Consider the following 21,970-nt stretch of genomic DNA (forward strand, 5'->3'; position numbering starts at 1 on the left):
ATTCTCTGGAGATAACTTTGTCAGAGAAAACAGAAGCCATCAGGCATAATCTGTTCCAGTTTCCATACCCTACTGCAGCCCATCCTTACTTCTATCTCTATTTCTTCCAAGTCCTTTCCAACTGAGGCCCCTTCAAAACCTAACCACAACATATATCTCTTACTTCACATCTGTAACAGCTCCCCAGTATTCCAGGCTCAATCATTTATTCCTTTTCTAGCCAGGTCCGTAAGTCTGTTTTGCTCCAGTTTCTTCACAAACAGCAGTCAATCCCATACTTCTCAACGACCGAGAAACAACAAAAATAATTCTTTTAAGCATACTTCCTCCTCAAGCTAACCTGTGGTCCCTCCTTCCCATGAGTACCAAATTTTTAAACTGAGTTTCTACTGACTGGTTCCATCTACTACCTCAACTCTGACTCACTCCTCACCCTATTATAACCTAGCTCCCAGCCTCCACCACTCTCTGAGTTTTCCATTTAATCACCAGCCCCCAACCACAATGAACGGCTTATTTCAGGTCCTCATCATACCTCTCACCTCTCCCCTGCAGCATTTAATGCTGCAACTGTTAACCCTTTTTCAGGAAACTCTTCTCCCCTAAAGTTCTTTTTTGAATTTAATTTAATTATTATTATTATTTTTTGGCTGCATTGGGTCTTCATTGCTGCACGCGGGCTTTCTCTAGTTGCCGCGAGTGGGGGGCTACTCTTCGTTGTGGTGCGGAGGCTTCTCACTGTGATGGCTTCTCTTGTTGCGGAGCACAGGCTCTAGGCGCGCTGGCTCAGTTGTCGTGGTGCCGGGCTTAGATGCTCCACAGCATGTGGGATCTTCCCGGACCAGGGATCGAACCCGTGTCCACTGCATTGGCAGGCGGACTCCCAACCACGGCACCACCAGGGAAGTTCCTCCCCTAAAGTTCTGATGCGACTCTTTGCTGTAAGCTTCCTACAGACTCATTCTTCAGTGGCACTCACTAGTCCTCTAAAATGATGTGGTTCCTGGGGTTCTTTCCTCCTAGTCCTCTTTTCTTCTTACCCCTACGAGCCCTTATCTATATTCTCTTAAACGCTCTAATCTCTGTTTAAACTATTTTCCAAACCTTCACCATTGGTCACATCATCCTAGAACAGGGGTAGGCAAAATAGGGCCTGTGAGCCAAATCCAGCCCTCCACCTGATTTTTTAAATAAGCTTTGTTTCCCTATTGTGTTTGCTGCTTTCATGCTCACAGCAGAGTTGAACAGTTGTAACATAAACTGTACAGTCCTCAAGGCCTAAAATATTGTGTCTCTTTACAGAGGAAGTTTGCTAACCTCTGTTCTAGAAGGTAAAACATACCAAGTAAATAGTTCTGATAACTTCCTGCCTTTGGCTCCCAATGCCAGTGCTATTAGTCAGACCATCCATCTCTAAGACCCCTGAGAGTTTTCTAACTGTTCCTCCCAAGCTCTCTTCCCACCCTCACCAGTCTATCTCCTACAGTACAACCAAAGCAATAGTTCTCAATGCACAAAACCCACTTACCAATTTAAAATTTTCCCCACAGTAAAGCTTGTTCACAATCTGGCCCCAGCCTATCTTTTCCAACTTTCTAATCACTCTACCTGTAAGAAATACTGAATGAATTTAGTTCCCCAGAGCATATGATGCTGTCTCTTACTTCCAGGCCCACCCAAGATTTACTACCAAAGAAATAACTACACATTTTTCTAGCTTCAGCTTAGGCACAATCATCTCCATGAAGCCTTTTCTGACTCACCCACGCTCTTTCCCTATGTGTCCACTGTACTCTCTACGTAATTCCATTATAGTAATTATTTGTTTGCTTTTACATCATTTCCAGACTAGTCTTCCTTGAGCAGGGACCCTGAGGCAAAGTAGGAGAATGGTTATTCAGGGCACAGGATTTTAAAGTACGAAATCTAGGACTGAATGCCAGTTTCGCCTATACGTTCTTAACAAATTATTGACCAGGGTATTTTTGCAGAAACTAACTCCTGCGCCCAGCGATTTGTTCTGTAAGTGAATACTGAAACACCCATGTTTGAGTAAATATCAACAACTTTTTCTGCAACTCTGCAAACAACTTTTTGCAACAACTTTGTCCATGTCTTACTAAAGCATTCTAATACTTCGTTAGAGTGTGATAGGCAGGCACCTAATACTTCGTTAGAGTGTGATAGCAGGCACCTCTGTGCAGGGGAACAGAACATCTATTACAACATACCATGTTTCACTGCACTTTCCCCTGGAATAACAGACTCTACACTTTCTGACAGCACTTTTTTTTTAGTCCTGTGGATATTATTTCCTCTAAAATATGTTCTTTTATTTTACCTGATAGTCGACAAGGTGGATCTTTGTAGGGGGCTCTTTTGTATTTATTTCTTTATTTATTTTTAAATATTTACTTATGTATTTATTTGGTTGCGCTGGCTCCTTAGTCGCAGCACGTGGGCTCCTTAGTTGTGGCTCCAGGGCTCCTTAGTTGCGGCATGCGAACTTAGTTGCACCATGCATGTGGGATCTAGTTCCCTGACCAGAGATCGAACCCAGGTCCCCTGCATTGGGAGCAGGAGTCCCATCCACTGCACCATCAGGGAAGTCCCAGTGGGGGGTTCTTTTAGAAATGCCACAAGAAGGACCAGGTGCGGGACTACCACTACATTCACCAGAACAGTCAGTTACCCATTCTCTAGCTATTGCTAACAAAAATTGCTTGTAAGTCACTTTATTCTGTGCATTAAGGCTACAATAAATTTTAAACGCATTGAATAAACCACAATTGCTCAGATAGAAACCCACTTTCTTATACCATTTTCGAGTTTTCTGGAGGATATTGAAGTTTGCCAGATATTGATCAGATTGATCAACTCCTTTCATACATTTATTATACCCTAATACAGAAGTGGGCTTAGTTATCTGATGGCCAGTCCTCCTGTCTTCCTTTCCTGTAGAGGCTACGGAGGCTTCAGGAATAGTTGTCACCATGCGGACTAGCCTCATCTTTCCATATAAGAAGAATCACTTCTCCCTTCCGTAAGAATGTCATCTCTCCCCTCTGTAGATTTTTAGACTTCTCCTTTAACTGGTTTAGTAGACCACAATTCTCTTTTATAGTCTACAAACACTGATTTTATTTTTCAACAATATTTCAGATGTGGACATACTATTGTAATAACTGTCTTGGTAAATATGGTGCCACGAACCAAGATAAGATTGTAGGACCGATAATACTGTTTCTTGCAGTTTCTTTCCTTCAATTGTGTAAATCTCAAGGTTGCATATATATCCAGTTTCACTTTTGCTAACCATCCTGACCAAAATTCCACATTTTGTAAGTTATTCCGTATTACAGGCTTTGAATCTGAGTCATCCTCTCCACTTTATCATTGCCTCCTCAAGTGATAGCTCTTGTTTGGGTATATAAATCGATTGAAATTTTGGTAGAAAATAATCCAGAAGAGGCTTAACTTTTGAAATTCTGCCTGCAGAAGTGGAGTTTCCGAGTTATCATTAAAGTGAAGAAATGTCATTATTTGTTTGAACCTTCTTCTTGTCATAATCTTTGGAAAGATAGGTGTTTCAAGTAAGGGATCAGTCGGGATATTCTTTCCAGTGTGACTTTATCTGTCCCATCAAAATTATTAATCCAAGAAACTTCTTCATTTCACTATTGGTTACATCAGTTCATTGTAAAGCCTTATCATACTTTTTATATGATTTTTCATTCTGTTGGTGATACACGTTTGTTTGGGAAGTGACCAACTCAACGAAGTCATTACCAAAAATTAATTCTGCTATTTCACTAACACTTTGAGGGTTATCACATTCAATAGCTATACCTAGGGGCTTCCCAGGTGGCGCAGTGGTTGAGAGTCCGCCTGCCGATGCAGGGGACACAGGTTCGTGCCCCGGTCCGGGAAGATCCCACATGCTGCGGAGCGCCTGGGCCCGTGAGCCATGGCCACTGAGCCTGCGTGTCCGGAGCCTGTGCTCCGCAACGGGAGAGGCCACAACAGTGAGAGGCCCACGTACCGCAAAAAAAAAAAAAAAAAGCTATACCTGACACACCTATTAAAGTCTTCTAATTTTTGTGAAATGTCATCTTCAATCCACTCTTCTGTAGAAACAAAGGAGCATTCTCCAGCACCATGAGTTTCATTTTCACTTTCCTTATCAGAATCAATCACTAAGGTTTTTTTGTCTTTTTTTCATCTAATATTCACATTGTCTGAATCAGAACTATATTCTGAAGAACTATCATCTTCTGAGACACCAGTATATATGTTGCTCAGACAATCAGAGAAAGTACCTGCATAAAATTCACCTGAAAAATTCTTCTTCACTCAAAATTTCGCGATGCATCATTTTTGAAAATTGCATTTATAATATACACAAGGTTGGAACAAAAACCTAACGGAGCAAAATGTGAATAACAACAATCATTAAGTTGTATAATGAACGCCTTGATCAATTTTAAGTTCTAAAAACTTTGCATGGTGATGTTAATTGTATCACTCTCTAAAAAGGTATTGGTATATCTCCAGTTGATAAAGTTAGGATAACAAAAGACGTGTTAATACATCTCCAGTCAATAAATTGTTAAGCAAATTACTTAACTCATTTTCTTCATCTGTGTAATGACAATTTTGTAAGGATTATTTAAGATTATTCTTATAAGCACAGTACCTTGTACATAGTAAGTGCTCAACAGTCATTGATTATTGATATCGATAATCATTGATTATCATTATTTTCATTGTTTTATCCCCCACACTTAGTTCAGAATTCAGATAACTTCTGAGTAAAATAACTGGAGCAAGCTATTTCTGCACACATTATTTTCAGCTGCATACTGAATATTTCCATTTGAACAACGTTTGGCTCCCAACACTTGTTATCCTTACTCCGAACTGTTTCAGTTAGAGTACCCAATCTGTTAAGGTTTGCCCAGGACTTTCCTGGTCTGAACACTGAAAAGTCCTGTGTCCTGAGAATTCCCTCAGTCCTAACCAAACCAGGACAGCCTTCACCTTAAATTAGAGAGATGTTGCAAACAATAAAAAACAGATTTGAGTTAATTTAAGATACAAGGGGAAGCAGGGAGACAGGAGAATTACTGGAAAAATACAGCACAATTCAAAGAACCAAAGGAAAAGCTAAAGAATCAGATCTATGAAAAAATCAGGATGAAAGCAACTCCAAAGATCTAGGTGGCAGAAATTAATGGAAGATTTCTTCACAGTACTTCTGCCAGGATGAATCACTTAGGTCCCAGTATCAGCTCACTCAAGATTTAAATGCCAGGGGACAGCATCTGATGGGCCTATTTTGTACTATCCAGAAAAAGTGAAGCACTTTAATTAACCAAAAAAAGCAGGAGCATTTAGATGAAAAATTCCACCAAGAGGTATCCAATGGAAGAAGAGTAGCTTCCAAAGGCGAAATGAGAATGCTGTTTCCAAAAGAAAAGGGAACAGATAAAAGATCACCATATCAACTGTTGCTTGAACATGCTATGCTTTCAACACTCCATGACTTGGTCACCGTTATTCATGTTATTTTTCTTTCTGTCTTGGCAAACTCCTCCTTCAAGACCTAGCTCAAGGGTGATCTTCTGCGTAACCTTACTCAATTCCCCCAGATATAGTCACTCCCTTTCTACATGCTCTCATAGTACTTTGCAAATTATGTACCTATATCACAGAACGATCATACTGCACATTAAGCATATGTTTAGATATCGGTCTCTCCCACCAAACTGAACTTCCCTAGAGCAAGGACAGCATTATTCGTATTTACAGTCTTCGGAATTAACAATGCCTCCCTGGCACATAGCAAATGCTACATAAGTGTTTAATAAATCTGTTATCTAAGTCACTAGGATAAAAACTATATGAAGCAACAAACTAAAAGGAAAGAAAGGAGCTACTACAGGTAAACATGCTGACAATATCAAAGAAAAAGCTGACAGACTAAGAGCAAGGGAATGACAGGCAAAAAAAATTATGAAGAGCAAAAACTCCATAAGCACAGAAATCAAGGCCAAAATTCTGACAAATCTAAGAACTCGAAGGCATCACTTACATAAGAGCAAAAAGTAATAGCCATATGCATAACGATGATTCTCAAGAACCAAGAAAATAACTAAATTATATTCTACTTAAGAAGGTAGAGACATGCATAGGACATTTTTAGAAACACTGGCATTTCAAAATAAAAGAAAATTTGGTATGTAAACAAATAAACTTATAACCCAGAAAACTCAACAGTTCAGAATGATTAATTCCAAGTTAATATAGTCATGATTCATTTTACCATGTTTTAATTGTTAATGTTCGTATCCTAAGCTGTGGCAAATTTTTTCTTAATGGCAAAATGACGAAGTATAGCTACATCCTCCTTACATATTTAATACTGCTCTACTTTGAAGGTAAAGGAATAGAGACTTGGAAATGAGAATATAGCCAAACCTTATGCTAAGAAAACAAAGTCAACTTAGGAATGCTATCAGTCATGGAAAGAGAATATCACTGACTTTGAAGTTAAAGATTTTCTAGATACACTTTCTAACTCCTTTACTGGATCCCAAGAAGTCAGGTGACTTTTTCACTTCAAATGTTATTCAAGTCTTTATCATATTTCACCCAAACAACTAAAATTCATTTCACCAAACATGGTAACTCTGACATCATGACATTAAACTACTCTTTATCATCTGAACTGCCTGATCAGTCAAACATCAATATTGGGATATATTCTGAAGCACACAGCATCACCAATTGAAGGTTTATTTAAATCAAAAATACTTAAACTAAAGATAATTAAGCCTTTCAAACTAACCTCCAGTTTACAGAAAATTCAGAGAGTCGTAAGAAATAGGAGGAACAAGTTAAGCAACACCACAAAGAGAAAGACATATCCAGTAATTAGGACAGTCTGATAGGTTGAACCATATGAAACTGCTGATATTTGGCTGTTTTGAACCTCAAAAATGGCAATTTCATGTGGCTTGACTTAATATAAGGAAACTGGGGCTTCCCTGGTGGCGCAGTGGTTGAGAGTCCACCTGCCAATGCAGGGGACATGGGTTCGTGCCCCGGTCCGGGAAGATCCCACATGCCGCGGAGCAGCTGGGCCCGTGAGCCATGGCCGCTGAGCCTGCGTGTCCGGAGCCTCTGCTCCGCAAAGGGAGAGGCCACAACAGTGAGAGGCCAGCGTACAGAAAAATAAATAAATAAATAAATAAATACACACACACACACACACACACACACACACACACACACACACACACATGAAACTGACCTGATTTCTTCTTCGCCAAATTAACAGCATTTTTTAAATGGTGGGGAAAAAACAGCAGAAAGGTGGAAGCAACCCAAGGATCCATCAGTGGATAAATGGATAAGCAAAATGTGGTATATCCATACAATGGAATATTATTCAGTCATAAAAAGGAAGGAAAATTTGACACACACTGCAACATGGATGAACCTTGAAGATATTATGCTAAGTGAAATAAGTCAGTCACAAAAGGAGAAACATTGTATGATTCTACTTACGTGATGTTCCTAGAAGAGTCAAATTCATAAGGACAGAAAGAAAAGAGGTTGCCAGGGGCTGGGGAGAGTGGAAATGTAGTTAGTTTAATGGGGACAGAGTTTCAGTTGGGGAAGATGAAAAAGTTCTGGAGACAGATAGTGGGAATGGTTACACAATGATGTGCATGTATTTAATGCCACAGAATGGTACACTTAAAAGGTTAAAATGGTACATTTTATATTATGTATACTTTACCACAATAAAAAACATGGTGGTCCTAGAGAAATGGAGATAAAAACAAAAATAAACAAATGGAACCTAATGAAACTTAAAAGCTTTTGTACAGCAAAGGAAACCATAAACAAGATGAAAAGACAACCCTCAGAATGGGAGAAAATATTTGCAAACAAAGCAACCGACAAAGGATTAATCTGCAAAACATACAAGCAGCTCATGCAGCTCAATATCAAAAAAACAAACAACCCAATACAAAAATGGGCAGAAAATCTAAATAGACATTTCTCCAAAGAAGATATACAGATGGCCAACAAACACATGAAAGGATGCTCAACATCACTTATCATCAGAGAAATGCAAATCAAAACTACAATCACCCCACACCGGTCAGAATGGCGATCATCAAAAAATCTACAAACAACCTAGAAAATGGTACAGATGAACCAGTTTGCAGGGCAGAAATAGAGACAAAGATGTAGAGAACAAACGTATGGACACCAAGGGGGGAAAGTGGCAGGGATTGGGGTGGTGGTGGTGGTGGGATGAACTGGGAGATTGGGATTGCCATGTATGCACTAATATGTATAAAACAGATAACTAATAAGAACCTGCTGTATAAAAAAATAAATAAAATAAAATTCAAAAAAAAAAATCTACAAACAATAAATGCTGAAGAGGGTGTGGAAAAAAGGGAACCCTGTTGCACTTTTGGTGGGAATGTAAACTGATACAGCCACTATGGAGAACAGTAGGGAGGTTCCTTAAAAAACTAAAAACAACTACCATATGACCCAGCAATCCCACTACTGGGCATGTATCCTGAGAAAACCATAATTCAAAAAGAGTCATGTACCACAATGTTCACTGCAGCACTATTTACAATAGCTAGGACATGGAAGCAACCTAGGTGCCCATCGACAGATGAATGGATAAAGAAGATGTGGCACATATATACAATGGAATATTACTCAGCCTTAAAAAGAAACGAAATTGAGTTACTTGTAGTGAGGTGGATGGACCTAGAGTCTGTCATACAGAGTGAAGAAAGTCAGAAAAGAGAAAAATACTGTATGCTAACACATATATATGGAATCTAAAAAAAAAGGTTCTCATGAACCTAGGGGCAGGACAGGAATAAAGACACCGACGTAGAAAATGGACTTGAGGACACAGGGAGGGGCAAGGGTAAGCTGGGACGAAGTGAGAGAGTGGCATGGACTTATAAATACTACCAAAGGTAAAATAGATAGCTAGTGGGAAGCAGCTGCATAGCACACAGAGATCAGCTCAGTGCTTTGTGACCACCTAGAGGGGTGTGATAGAGAGGGTGGGAGGGAGACGCAAGAGGGAGGGGATATGGGGATATATGTATACATGCAGCTGATTCACTTTGTTATACAGCAGAAACTAACACAACAATGTAAAGCAATTATTCTCCAATAAAGATGTTAAAAAAAAAACCATGGTGGGAGGAGTCTCTTAAAGGAGATTTAAGAAACATAACCAAATGTGATCAGATCTTGTGTAATCATGGTTCTAACAACCAAAAGTTAAAAAAAAAAAAGTTAAAGGACAACTGGGGAAATTTAAATGTAGATTACATTAGCTGTTATTAGGAAATGATTAATTGTGTCAGGGTGATGTGGTATTTATTTAAGAATGCACTCTTATTTTTTAGAGAAGTATGTAAGTCTTCAGGAGTAAATTGTCATGACTGACATATAAGAAAATTTTAAAAATTATTTCTCTATAAATGTGTCTTAATCTCCCAATATTTTACCTATCATAATAAAAAGTTTGGACTTCATTTGGGAAGCAGTAAAAAAAAAAAGGCACTGAAAGAGTAGAAGTTTCAGTTAAAAAGCATATTTTAGGAAAATTATTGTGCTGGTGGTACTTACAATGAAGGTACTTATTTAAGAAATATTTTAGTGCTTATTTTGCTCTGCCACTGTACTAAGAACTAGGTAATGGAGGTACATATAGGAGAAACAGATAAAACATAATAAAAATATATTATCTAACCACAGTGAGGGAAGAAAGTTTCCTAACAACCTGGGGGGGTGAAGGGAGATTCAGAAAGATTTCTCAGAAGAGCTAAATCCAGAGGTGAGTATTTAAGAGGGGTAGGAATTAACCAGGCAACAGGAGGGAGGGAAGGATATTCCAGTCAGCAGGATAACCCTGAGAATAGAAACAGAATTGGCAAGCAGGGGAGGGCCGGATTCCAGATTATGTATAAGCATATAAGAAGTTCAGTGTTGCTAGAGCTTAAAGGTGTGGGGATGGGGGCTGGGGGACGGACACAGAACCTTGAAAAATAACCAGGTATCAGGCTCACTAAAACATCTCATGAACTGGAGGAAGAACACCACTTTGGAGGCAACTTTTAAACTGCCAGATGATAAGTAATAAGGCTGAAAGTAGGCTGGAGGCAGTGGAATAGAGAGGCAGGGCCCAAATCCAGAGACAGCACAGAGATTCAAGCTACATGACTGGCATCTGACTGAATGCGGAAGATGAGGAAGGAGTCCAAGAAACCTCTCAAATTTCAAGTTCAGGTCACAGTGAGAGTGATGATGCCATAAACAGAAAAAAGAAAAAACAAAGGCTTTAAACACTTTGAGCTTGAGAAGCTGATGTGATGCTCATGTGATTAATTTCCAGCAGATGATTAAAACAGATTTATGTTCCCCACACTGAAGTGACCGTTAAAACTAAGGGAACTGCTAATGTGGGTAAGAAAAAGCCAATAGAGAAGTGAGTTGTGGACAGAATCCCAAGGCATGCCTATCATCAATGGGAAGAAAGAAGAACCAGCAAAGCCAACCAAAGAAGAGTAATCAATGAGGCAGAAGGACCAGGAAAGATTATATGTCCAGATAGTGAATTTGAGAAAAGATAATTATAAGTGTACCTGCTATATGACGTATAGATTCCTGAAAAACTTCATGTTCTGCAAAATTAGGAAGAAAGAGGGAAACATATCAAGACGGTTGGAGCAATCAGCACCTTTAAGACAGAACATATGGTTAATTGGAGCCAAGAGGCATACTCCTGGGCTTGCTATTTTCAACTGTTTCTGTACTTCAACTACTTGTGTTCAACTACTGCTAGTTGGGAGGGCTAAATAGTTAATGTGCTGGTAAAAATCAAATATCAACCAACATGAATTCTGCATGAACTAACATCATTCCTCTTTATCATTCAAACAAGAATTAGTTTATGTTACATAAATACATTATAGCAGAAGAGATTGTCAAAGGAGGGTTGTAGGCAACGGTATCAATGCCATAAAGTCAATAACAAAAGAAATTATTAATATTTTAGAATAATACTGTACCTTTCACTCCAAGTACATTATCTAGTCTCTTTTAAAGAGTATTTATTAAATTTTATATACTGGTCTAAATGACCCAACGTCCCTACCATGAGTGGGCTTCTTGACAGACCACATACTTTAACAGCTGCAATACACACACAGAATTTGTTGTACATCACAGCAACCTATCCCAAAGAGGTAAAGGAAAACTCACTTAGAAAAAAACAGAGAGAAGGGAAAAAATAGGGACTGATTGTAGTATGTTATTCGTCAGGAAAGGCCCTGTGGAGAATTTCTGAAGGTTTTTTTTTTTTTTTTTTCGCGGTACGCGGGCCTCTCACTGCTGTGGCCCCTCCCGTTGCAGAGCACAGGCTCCGGGTGCACAGGCTCAGCGGCCATGGCTCACGGGCACAGCCGCTCCGCGGCATGTGGGATCTTCCCAGACCGGGGCACGAACCCGTGTCCCCTGCATCGGCAGGCGGACTCTCAACCACTGCGCCACCAGGGAAGCCTCTGAAGGTTTTTTTGAACTATAATGACATGGTATGGCAGAACTGCAATCTTGGTGTTCCAGAGATATATGAAGGAGTATGAGTGAAGAAAGAGTTTGCCAGAGTGAGCCCCACCAAACAGATAGCAAAAGAAGGCATTCAGGAGAACAGCATATATAAAGGCATGGGAAGGAAACGTATTGGTTACAGCCCCATCTCAAGTACTTTACCATGGATAGCAATACAAAATATATAGGAAATATAAGAAAAGCAGTAGGTGAGGTAGAAAAGGCAGACCTTTTTTTTCCTTTTTTTTTTTTTTGGCTGTACGTGGGCCTCTCACTGTTGTGGCCTCTCCCGTTGCGGAGCACAGGCTCCGGACATGCAGGCTCAGCGGCCATGACGCACGGGTCCACCCGCTCCACGACATGTGGGATCCTCCCGGACCGGGGCACGAACCCATGTCTCCTGCATCAGCAGGCGGACTCTCAACCACTGCGCCACAAGGGAAGCCCAAGGCAGACCTTTTTATGAAATTATGTGAGGCATGCTAAGGACCTTTAATTTTATCCTGAATGCAATGGGATGATTTGCCAGGGAAGTAACACAAAAAGGTTTCAGAAAGATCAATCCATAAGTTCACTGGGGAGGGAAGATACAGGGAAACCAGGTGCACTATCACACCTGTATAGGAGACAGTGATAGGGGCCTAAACTAGGGCAGGGTGGTAAGGTTGGTAACAAAGGTAAAAATATGAGGGCTCATCAGATGACTAACACAGAAAAGTGAACGAAGGGAGGAAGGGAGTCAAAGTCAAGGATAAGGTTTGAAGCTTGAACAGTTAGGTAGTATTTCTTACCAACAAAGGTTCCAAACAGAGAAGCAAGTTTGGTAGTGCTAGATGAATTTACAAATGAGAAGATATTTATTTATCCCTAGTATTAGAAATTGAAGCCTAAAGTTTAAGTGTTAAGGCCAAAGATATGGGTTCTTATTTTTCAGTGAAACCAATGAACTGGCTTCTTACTAATAAGGAAACTTTGCAAAAGTGAAAAAGTAGAAGGTAAATAAATCAAATGATAAATAGGATGACAAAAGTTTTTATTTGCAAGGTTTTAAAATATCAAAATAGGAATTTCCCTGATATAGTCAAGATTTATTAAATATTTTCCCCATTAATTAACCTTCAGATGTGCATCCATACAAGCCAAGTCTTAGGCTCCACTCAGTGAAGAGACAGTAAAGCACAGTGAGCACGAGTTCTGGCTTCAGCGTCATGCTGCTGCACTTTAAGTCTCGGCTCTGCCACTTAAACCACCTAGGACTTGGGGCTAGTAAGTTCAGAACCGCAGGCTTCAAGTTTCCTTGGAAGTAAATGTGGATAATAATACATACATACTTTATAGGACTGTGAAGACTAGATAAATAATCCATATAAAGTACTTGGTACAGGTTGACTGTAAACATTCAGTAAGTGTTAAGAATTTTCAAATAATTATTAGCTGTCACTGATGAAAATGTCATATCTTTGAAGTGTACAGGAGCAAGAAAAACTTGACCTGGATGGCAGTTACCTGCATGTTTGATTTTTAAGTATTTACTAAATGGAACTATGTATTTCCTAGTTGTAGCTACAAAATCCATTCACCCTACCCAAGCCTTGAACTGCTGTCCATGATAATTACTCCCTCCCCTACCTCCATCTATAAACCTCAGGATAAGCGTTATCCCTTTTCTCTCCTGTGAGCTTCACACAGAAGAGGAAGAGAACAAGGGAAGACGAGGAGGTTCAAATCCTCATTCCATGTTAGGACCATCCCCGATCTCAATTTTTGGGAAAATTCCTCCTACATATGGGATAACAGTACCATTCCTCCAGAATTAATTCTACATATTACTGCCAGTCACCTTTTTTCCATTCCTGTAATCATGCTACACCTCCTAACTCTACTCTAGAATAAATTCCTTCAGATCTCTATATCAAGAAGTTTCCAAGCAACTCTTTGCCACAAAAATATTCTCAGACCACCACAAGCCACCTGGAAGTCTCATCTCTTCACTCCTTAATCTAATCTCTTCTTTTTCACCTGGATCTTTATTCACTAATTTCTCAGGTGCCCTGTTCAAGTTTAGTCCATACTTTCTATAAAATTCACCAACCTTTCTTCTATGAAGCTATTCCCAACTGAATGACTATGAAACTACTTTCTTCCTGAACCCTCTCCCTACTCACAATTCCCTAGCATAACCCCACACTTTTATTTTTAGAAAATATGTATTTTATTCTTGCGCCTAGCATCTTATTTGTGTATCAGCTGGCTGTATAATTTATATCTTTTATCTATCCTATGTGTGAAAAAGTAGGAATGCTATCTCATCAAAGTACATCTCACTGTTTTTGAAATAGCCTGATAATCACTGCTATTTAGTCACAGAGCTAAGCTGCAACATAAGTTTCTAGTGTAATATAGTTTCTAAAATGGCTAAGACTAAACTAGATATGGTGTCTAGTCTCAGTTATACCAAATTCTACAATAAAGTCACTTGATCAGATTTGACCCCAGTTCATCCTTTAGTCACATTTCTAGCATCCCTCTCTCTCAGCAGTCCTACTACAGCAGTAACTGAAGAGTCCTACATTCTCAGGACTCTTCAATTACCACTCCCTGATGTCTGGAATGCCCCTTCCTTGCTCTCTCCCTCTCCCAGGCCAACTTTCTTTCATCCAGGATCAGCTCACTCCCATTCATCCACTAGGAATCAACCAGAACATCTCCCCTGACTGCTCAGCTCCAAGTCAGGATTTTCTCACACATTCTCAGAATACACTTACTGATGTATTGCATTGTAATTATCAGTTTACTCTCCTACACTCCTACAGAACTGTAAAGGTAAACTCCTTGAGGTACAGACTGAACAATGTTAGATACCCAATAGACAATTAATGAATGAATGCTCATACCCACTCCATGACCTTGTGCACGCTGTACACACAGTCTTGAGTTTCCTCATCTAAAGTACTTTCCTCCTGTAAAGTGTGGATAATGCTACACCTAGCTCATAAAGTTGTCACAGGATTAAAAGAGGTATCATGAAGCTCTTAGTATAGTGTCTGACACATGGAACTACCATTTGAATGTCTGCTATTTCATGCCTTAGTTACCCTCCTGAATCCTGGGAATTGTAATGTCACCAATATTTTCAGGCTGAAAGGCTTAGCAAGCATGCATCCAGAAGTCACTGGTTACATTCTGATTATCAGCAGATATTTACTGTGTGCCTATTATGTGCAGAAGTCCTTACTATGTATCACTGAGCTGCCAGAAACAATAGGGGCAAAAAATAAGACAAAAACTTGTACCAGTATCCAAGAGAGGAAAGACTGTTAATTAGTTTTTCTGTACAAACAATACACGTATTTTTTCAAACTACATTAACTTTTGTTTTATAATAGGAGTTAGCTTCAAGAACAAATACTGATGGGCAAAATTCAAACTTAACTCCTATCATCAAGTGGACCAAAAACAAGAGGCAGTTACAAAATTTCTTGTTGCTATTCCTAGGTTTCACTTTTGCTTGTAAGTATCAATATTTCTCACAAAAGAAATTTAGCCATGACCAGGACAGAGATAGATGAACTTTATTTGTCTCAATCAAATGGGAATTCCATAGTATTTCCTAATTGGTATGTAATTTTATAGCTCCAAAAAATGGCCTGTGTTTTCTCTATTTTTCTACAAAACAGAACGCTGACTGGCATTATTTTCCCTCACCACCTTCTCTCTTTAGGACAGGATAAAATGCACACTTCTTAGTCACAATGGCCCCTTAGCAAGAATGACAAAACTGCAAATCATGTCACCTAGTATTAGAAAAGGAGGCTGTGGACTTGAAACACTTTCCCCCTAACATATCCAGAGGTGAGAGTCCCAGTGAAGTTTGTGCATTAAACTACACTGCTTTTGGTAGCTGCAGAGACCTCTAGCGCTGCCTGGATAAGCCGAGTTTGCAAATAGTACCTGCTAATGTCACCTTAATGAGACAATGGCAACATGCTGAGTAGCAACAGAGTGACCACGATGAATGTTTACAGTTTTGCAATCATTTGGAAATTCTACCAGTTTGGAGCAAGAAATATATACAAGGCCGTATGAACGTACGTATCCAATTTATTTCAGTAAAACGTGTCAAAGAAATGATCACCCTATGCACACCCCCACTACAAGAAAAGGCTCAGAAAACAGGTCCTGTGCGCGGAGGTCGGAACAACGTCTCTTCCAAAGCCTCCACACAATAGATGGTAAACTATTGTCCACCTTCAGCTTGCTCCAAATGCCAGCAGTAAGGAGAGTATGAGCTGGAAAAGCTCAGCACGACTGCTCCAGAGAACCGCACCGGAATATTAGAAAACGGTCCTGGCGCATCCTACCCTCCCCCATCCACCACCCTCCGACAAGTCAGTTACCCGGCTGGTCCCCACCCCCCTCTGCGGGCCGCCACCGCCCGCCTGGGCCCGGCTCGCAGAAGGTAGGCGCGGGGACCGGCAGAGTCGAGGCTCCATGTGCGGCAGCGCGGGAGGCACTGAGGGGGCTGCGCCGGGCGGAAGGCTGCATGGGGAGCGGGCGTGAGCCGCGGCCGCCCCCTCGGTGGGGCGGTCGACAGATCCGGGCGGCAGCATCCCCGGCCCGCGAGGCCCCGGCCCGCGGACCCCGCCTCAGCTCCACACCTCTTCCTCGCCGACAGCAGGCCGCGCCCGCGTGACGGGGCCGAAAACCCCGGTATTTCCAGGTCTCTGCGCCGGCAGCTCCGGGGGGCGGCTGCAGCCCGGCCCGCGTCCCGCCGCCCGCTCCGCCCAGCCCCTAGCCGCGATGACGAGAGGCGGCGGCCAACTCCGACCCACCGCGAGCCGGCAAGAACCAGCCCGGCGCCGGCCCCCCGCCCCTCCCTGCCGCCTCGGGGCCGGCGCGGCCAGGCGGGCGAGCCGGGCGGGCCCCAGCCGCGGAAGCACACTCACCTCTACATCTCGGCCCTTATTCTTAAAGCTCTTGATGCGGTGGTTCTCTAAGCCGGGGTTCTCGGCCATGGCTGCGCGCTGCTCCGGCGGCGGCTACTCCGGCGGCTGCGGCGGCGAGTCTCGGCGCGGGAGGGGGAGGTGGGGGAGGGCCGGAGGGAAGGGAGGGGGAGGGGGAGAGGAGAGCACGTTCCGTGACGCCTCCGAGCGCGAGGTGGCAGCAGCGCCGGGGGAGGCTCAGGCGGACAGACGGGAGGGGCGGGGCGGGAACAGCGCTGAGGAACCGCGGGCGCCTGCAGCCTTGAGTCACGTGACGCAGGCGGCCTCCGGCCTGGATGCTAGCCGGCTGGATGTGCCCGATGGTTCTCGGGATGACCCCCGCCAACGCCCGCCCCCCCCAGCAAGGACTCCCCACAACCCCTCGGAGCTGCAAGTCATGTGCCAGCAATGGAGCCAGACTTACCCGCTTTTACTGCCCCCGAGACGCGGAGCTGCGGCAGGAAACTACAGTTCCCAGCATGCCATTCTTCGGCGGGGATAACTCTCCCGAACCAGGAGAATGTCGGGAACCCTAAGCGCGCGGCTTTCTGCGCGCTGCGCTTTGAGCGCCTGGGCGCGAGACTCCGCCCCCAAGGCCGCCTCTGGGCGGGGTGGGGTGGGAGGAGCTTCCCCGGAGTTGGTACTTTGCGCCCCATTGACAGGGAGGGGGCGGGGCTTCCTGGGAGGCGCACCTCTCTCCCCGTAGCCTAGAAAATTAGAAACGAATCCATGGTTTGTGCTTTGTTCCCTTGCTTCTTTGGGTCGAGGTGGGGGTGGGGGTGGTGGGGTGGGGGGAGTCTCCTGAAATAGCATCCACCCTCATTCGCTGTTCCCTTGCTCTGCTTTGGTTTTATAATTAGCATTTATTTCCACCTGACATGTACATATGCATGTATGTGATATATGTGTTTATGTGTGTGTGTTACCTGGCTTACTGCATCGGAATTAGCTCAAAGTAGGGACATTGGTAGGTCTATTGCTGAAACCCTCTGTTAATACAGTGCCTGGCACGTCGTGAATAATCAATAACTACCTGAACAGATTAGCGCTCTAGGGTCTGTTTCTTCATCATCCTCCCAAGCCCCGTTCTGCAGCCTCCACTCTGGCAGTTCCTGCATTTATGTACCCTCAATACCTCCGTTCTGCCACCACACATAATCTTCTCAGCCTTCAGGAAGTAGTCAAGCCCTGATCCGCAGACTCCAGTCTAGCATCTCCTTTTAGGGTCATCGTAGGAATGATCACGGGAAATTTGGATCCATAACGCTAATAGTTGCTTTCTGGAGCAGGTGGGCTTCTCTGAATGTATGTGAAATAATTTAGTTTCAGAATCTCTGGCAGATACAAGTGATCTTATAGTACAGTTCAAATGACACTGAGGTCATTCAAAGGTTGGGAGAAATATAACCATGAAGAGATTGAAGAAGATATTCTTTCAAAGCAAAGGGGACTTAGAGAGCCCGAGGTCCAGGGGTCATGAATTAAGAGGCCTTTCCTGGCCTGGCTATGTCTGGGCCACTTTTGTGAGTGATGGGTGGTGGCTTGTTGATAAACACAGGCTCATTTAAAGGCTTCAGACCATTGTTGCCATATTGGACCGTGGGCCGGTCTTGACAAAGGTCCCATTTTTCAAGGGAAACCAAAAAGCTGGGTTCTTTTTTCTTCATTTAAAAATGTCGATTTATATTTTTTAGTGGACTTTAGGGAATCAGTCACTTAAGAACTCCAGGCCCTCACATTGTGTGATCCTGGTCCAAACACTCAGGTGATGGGGAGAAAAAACACCTAAAGGTTAGAATGAATAAATAGATTACTTCAACTCTAGTTCTTAAGGCGATAGAAGTTGCATGTTTGCCACTCCTCCTGATTGAAGAGAAACTTCCAGACTGTTGCTCAATCTCCATTACAATTTAACAAGAACTTCTCTTTTCAGATTATTTTACCCCTTTGTACCTCTTCTCTTCACCCACTTGCTATCACCAATCATGTAAGTTACCATTTTAGAATTTTAGACATATTTAGTGAGCACTTACCATGGGCTAGTCGTACTAACACTGGGATATATTTGTAAACAAGGCAGCCTGGTATCCTGCCTCCACACAACTTCATATCTATCAGAGTAGACAGACAATAAAACAAGTTATCACCCCAAACGTGTTATGGGTGTCAAGGCTCACAGCATGAAGATCCTTATAACCTGCTGATTCCTAATGTGTGAGGGCAAGATTCCAAATAGAGTTATACATGTCACATATCTAAAATTTAAAAGTTATAAATCAAGCTTACAAACTCAAAATATCTTCTAACCTTTGATATTGACAAATGCGCTTCCTTTACAACCTGGAAGTCTGGGTTTGAATTTAAATTTGACTTCTTGGACTTCTGCTTCAGAATGTGACCGTGCAAAGAAGGATTGAAGCCAGCCCCCAGCCCACTTTTTGTTCCCCTTCTCTTCCCTGTCCTGGCACCAACCCACTCACCTCCAAAGCTCTATTCACATCCCCCTACCCTCCGCAAGAGATGCCCTTTGGCCATTGCTCAGGCCTAAAGTGTGCAAAACTGTGGCGTCATGTGCCCCCAGGAAAACAGACCCAGAAAAGAAGCCTGGGAAGAAGCCCTGGAAGCAGGCTTGGCCATTTGAACAGGGAATCCCAGAGCCCTGGTACCCAGAGCTGGGCCTAGGAGCACAGGTTCCAGTGAGCATGACCCCTTGGCTCCATGGACTTCCCATGGGGAGGAGTGCAGCAGAAGAGAGCCAGAGTCAGGTCCTCTAAAGGGCAGGGTCGTGAATTCCTTGGCGGTCCAATGGTTAGGACTCCAAGCTTTCATTGCCAAGGGCCTGCGTTCAATCCCTGGTTGGGGAACTAGATCCCACAAGCTGTGCAGCACAGGAAAAAAAAAGAAAGGGCAGGGTCCCTTCTTGCCCAAGTCTAACTTAGTCAATTTTACTCTTTGCCATTATTCCTGGTGACTTCAACATCCACACATTTAGTACCCTGACCCCAGAGTCCCTCCACATTCTTAACTAGACCAGGTTTCTACCACTTGAAACCCCACCAGGCCTTCCGAAGTCCTTCATCTCTTGGAAATGACTGTCTCCAGTGACTCAAATTTGGGGCTTGTCACCGTTAGCCACCATCTCCTCTTTTCCCTCACTCTAGTATTTGCCTTTGTCCCAAAACTTCTGACAACTCTTCTTTCAAATGGATTTCTTTTCCAAACATACTTTGAGTGTCCACCATCTACCAAACATTGTATTCATCAGGCACTTACATTAAAGAGCAGGGGGGTGGGGAGCAGAGCAGAGACAGGAAGGAAGGCCCCTCTGCCTGGGTAGTCAGTCAAACTTTTCTTCTTCCTCTGACTCACTACCCACCTTCCCAGTGGACAGTCAGGTGACAATCCACAGAAGGCAACACAAACACAACAGATCCAAGAAGGAGCTCAAGATTCTCCCCCTAGGGCAACTCCTTCTGCAAATCCACCAACTCTGCTCATGGCATAAACATTCTTTCACGGACTCCACTCAAAGCTAACCGTCTTTACTCCCTGCCTTTTTCAACTCCCTCACCTAGTCACCATGTCAGTTCACCATTCAATACTTCTTGAATCCAGCTCTTCCTCCCCCAATACCTCCTAACAGGTTCCCCTGCCTCCCCCATCCTCTCCACAACAGTCTGACTCACTTCCCGGATCTTCCTGATTTTACCTCTTCTCCCAGTATTCAGTACAGTCCACTCCCTCTGTGACTGTCAAATCATTGCTCAACTCCTCAGTCTAGTGGTTAAGACCACGTGTGATGCAGTCATACTGCAGTATACTTTTCTCTCTTCTGACTCCCGTACACATAGCTTATGCTTCAGCTAACATGTTCTACTCACCCTTTCCCAAGTATGTCTTAATCTTTCAAGCTTTCACATTTTTGCTTTTTCACTTACCTAGAAGGCCCTGGCCTATCTCTGCCTGTCAAATTTGGTCCCTCTTTAAAGACTCAGCCTAAGAGGTCACTTCTCCCTGAAGCTTTCCCAGCATGGTACAGTGGAGAGAACTTCAGAATCTGAAAAATCAGACCGTAGGGCGGACTACCTACCAGAGCAAGCCAGGCAAGTCACTTTACCTTCCCTGACTCATCTTCTCATCTACAAATGAGGATTCTGAATCGTCGGTTTTCGTAAGAAGTTCTCAAATGCATGCAGAAGTGCTTTGAAATTGCTATGTTCATCCTAGTTATTTCTCTTTCCAGCCAGGACCCATATCTTTCTCTGATCCTCAGAAGAGCTTACCTACTGTTCCATATTGCTGCAACTTGTGTTGAGTCTTGTCTCTCTCACTCACCTGGAAACCCTTAAAATGGCTTGTACATATTTGTGTTCCCCAGCCGAGAATAACTGGATCTCATGCATTTTCTGAATGAATAAATGAATTAACAAGTGAATGAATGGACTCCTTCCCCATGGTCAGATCAAAAAATGTCAAGTAACTCTTTCATGGTCACGAGGAAACAGGGTCTAGGCAATTTGATTCCAGGGCCCATATTGGTAATTTGTTTTTCTGAGTGTAGATGCACAGAGAGATGGGGACAGGAGTAGTTCCACAGCCTGGAGCTGGGGCATCTGCAGGGTCTGGCCAGCTTACCCGTCTCCTGCAGGACCCTTGCCTCTGAGAGCCATGTGCCTTGTTCTGGCCCACAACACATGGAGACACTGCCTTCATCGAGTATAAATGAAAGGGTTTCCACAGGACACTGAAGTTATAGTCAATTGTTAGAAAAAAAAAAAAGTCTAGGTAGACTGGTTACCAAGGAAAGAATTAAAGAAGTGTGAAAAGTTAGTCTCTAGTGAAAAGAGATTTTACAATCAAGTCAGCAGAGCTGGAACCTATCCAGACAAACCGTAAATCCAGAGGTCAGACAAAAAAGGGGCTATCATGTAGACTTCTATTAAGTAGGCACCTATGTTTCATTTGCATATCACCCTTCGTAGGAGACCTAGTCTGTTTATTAATATTGAGCAGTAAAGGCTCCAGTTTGTAAATATTCAGCTCTAAACCATTCACGGAAAACAGGATAACTGGGGGCAGGAGACTCCTGAAAATAGAAATCAAAAAAGCTTGGTTAATTAGTTTGATTGTAAACACACTCCTCTGTCCTTACTACTTGGGTTATTCGTGATTTCCTAGATTGGAAAACGCCTAAAGAACTGAATCTTGCAGTAAGACTACAGTTCTAGGCACAACTTTTTTCCTGTTTTCAAGTTGCTATGTCCCTTATAATCAACATTGTCGATATATTAATAATCCCTAAGTAAAATATACAATAG

At 42.6% G+C, this 21,970-nt stretch overlaps 1 protein-coding gene and 1 long non-coding RNA gene across 2 annotated transcripts in view; one reads left to right on the plus strand and one right to left on the minus strand.

The window, feature by feature from the left end:
• Positions 1-16,778, minus strand: part of KPNA3 (karyopherin subunit alpha 3) — a 91,744-nt gene extending 74,966 nt beyond the window's left edge. The window contains exon 1 of the mRNA XM_067712949.1: positions 16,617-16,778. Within this exon, the coding sequence (XP_067569050.1) occupies positions 16,617-16,685 (69 nt within the window). The 5' untranslated portion in view covers positions 16,686-16,778. The remainder of the gene's footprint in view (positions 1-16,616) is intronic.
• On the plus strand, positions 16,092-21,237 carry LOC137210915 (uncharacterized). Its single transcript, XR_010936798.1, has 3 exons — positions 16,092-16,129; positions 20,595-20,759; positions 20,900-21,237. It is a non-coding gene; the product is annotated as an uncharacterized lncRNA (long non-coding RNA).
• The last annotated feature ends 733 nt before the right edge of the window (positions 21,238-21,970 follow it).

Source organism: Pseudorca crassidens, chromosome 18 (genome assembly GCF_039906515.1).
Source record: "Pseudorca crassidens isolate mPseCra1 chromosome 18, mPseCra1.hap1, whole genome shotgun sequence".
In the NCBI taxonomy this organism is placed as follows: domain Eukaryota; kingdom Metazoa; phylum Chordata; class Mammalia; order Artiodactyla; family Delphinidae; genus Pseudorca; species Pseudorca crassidens.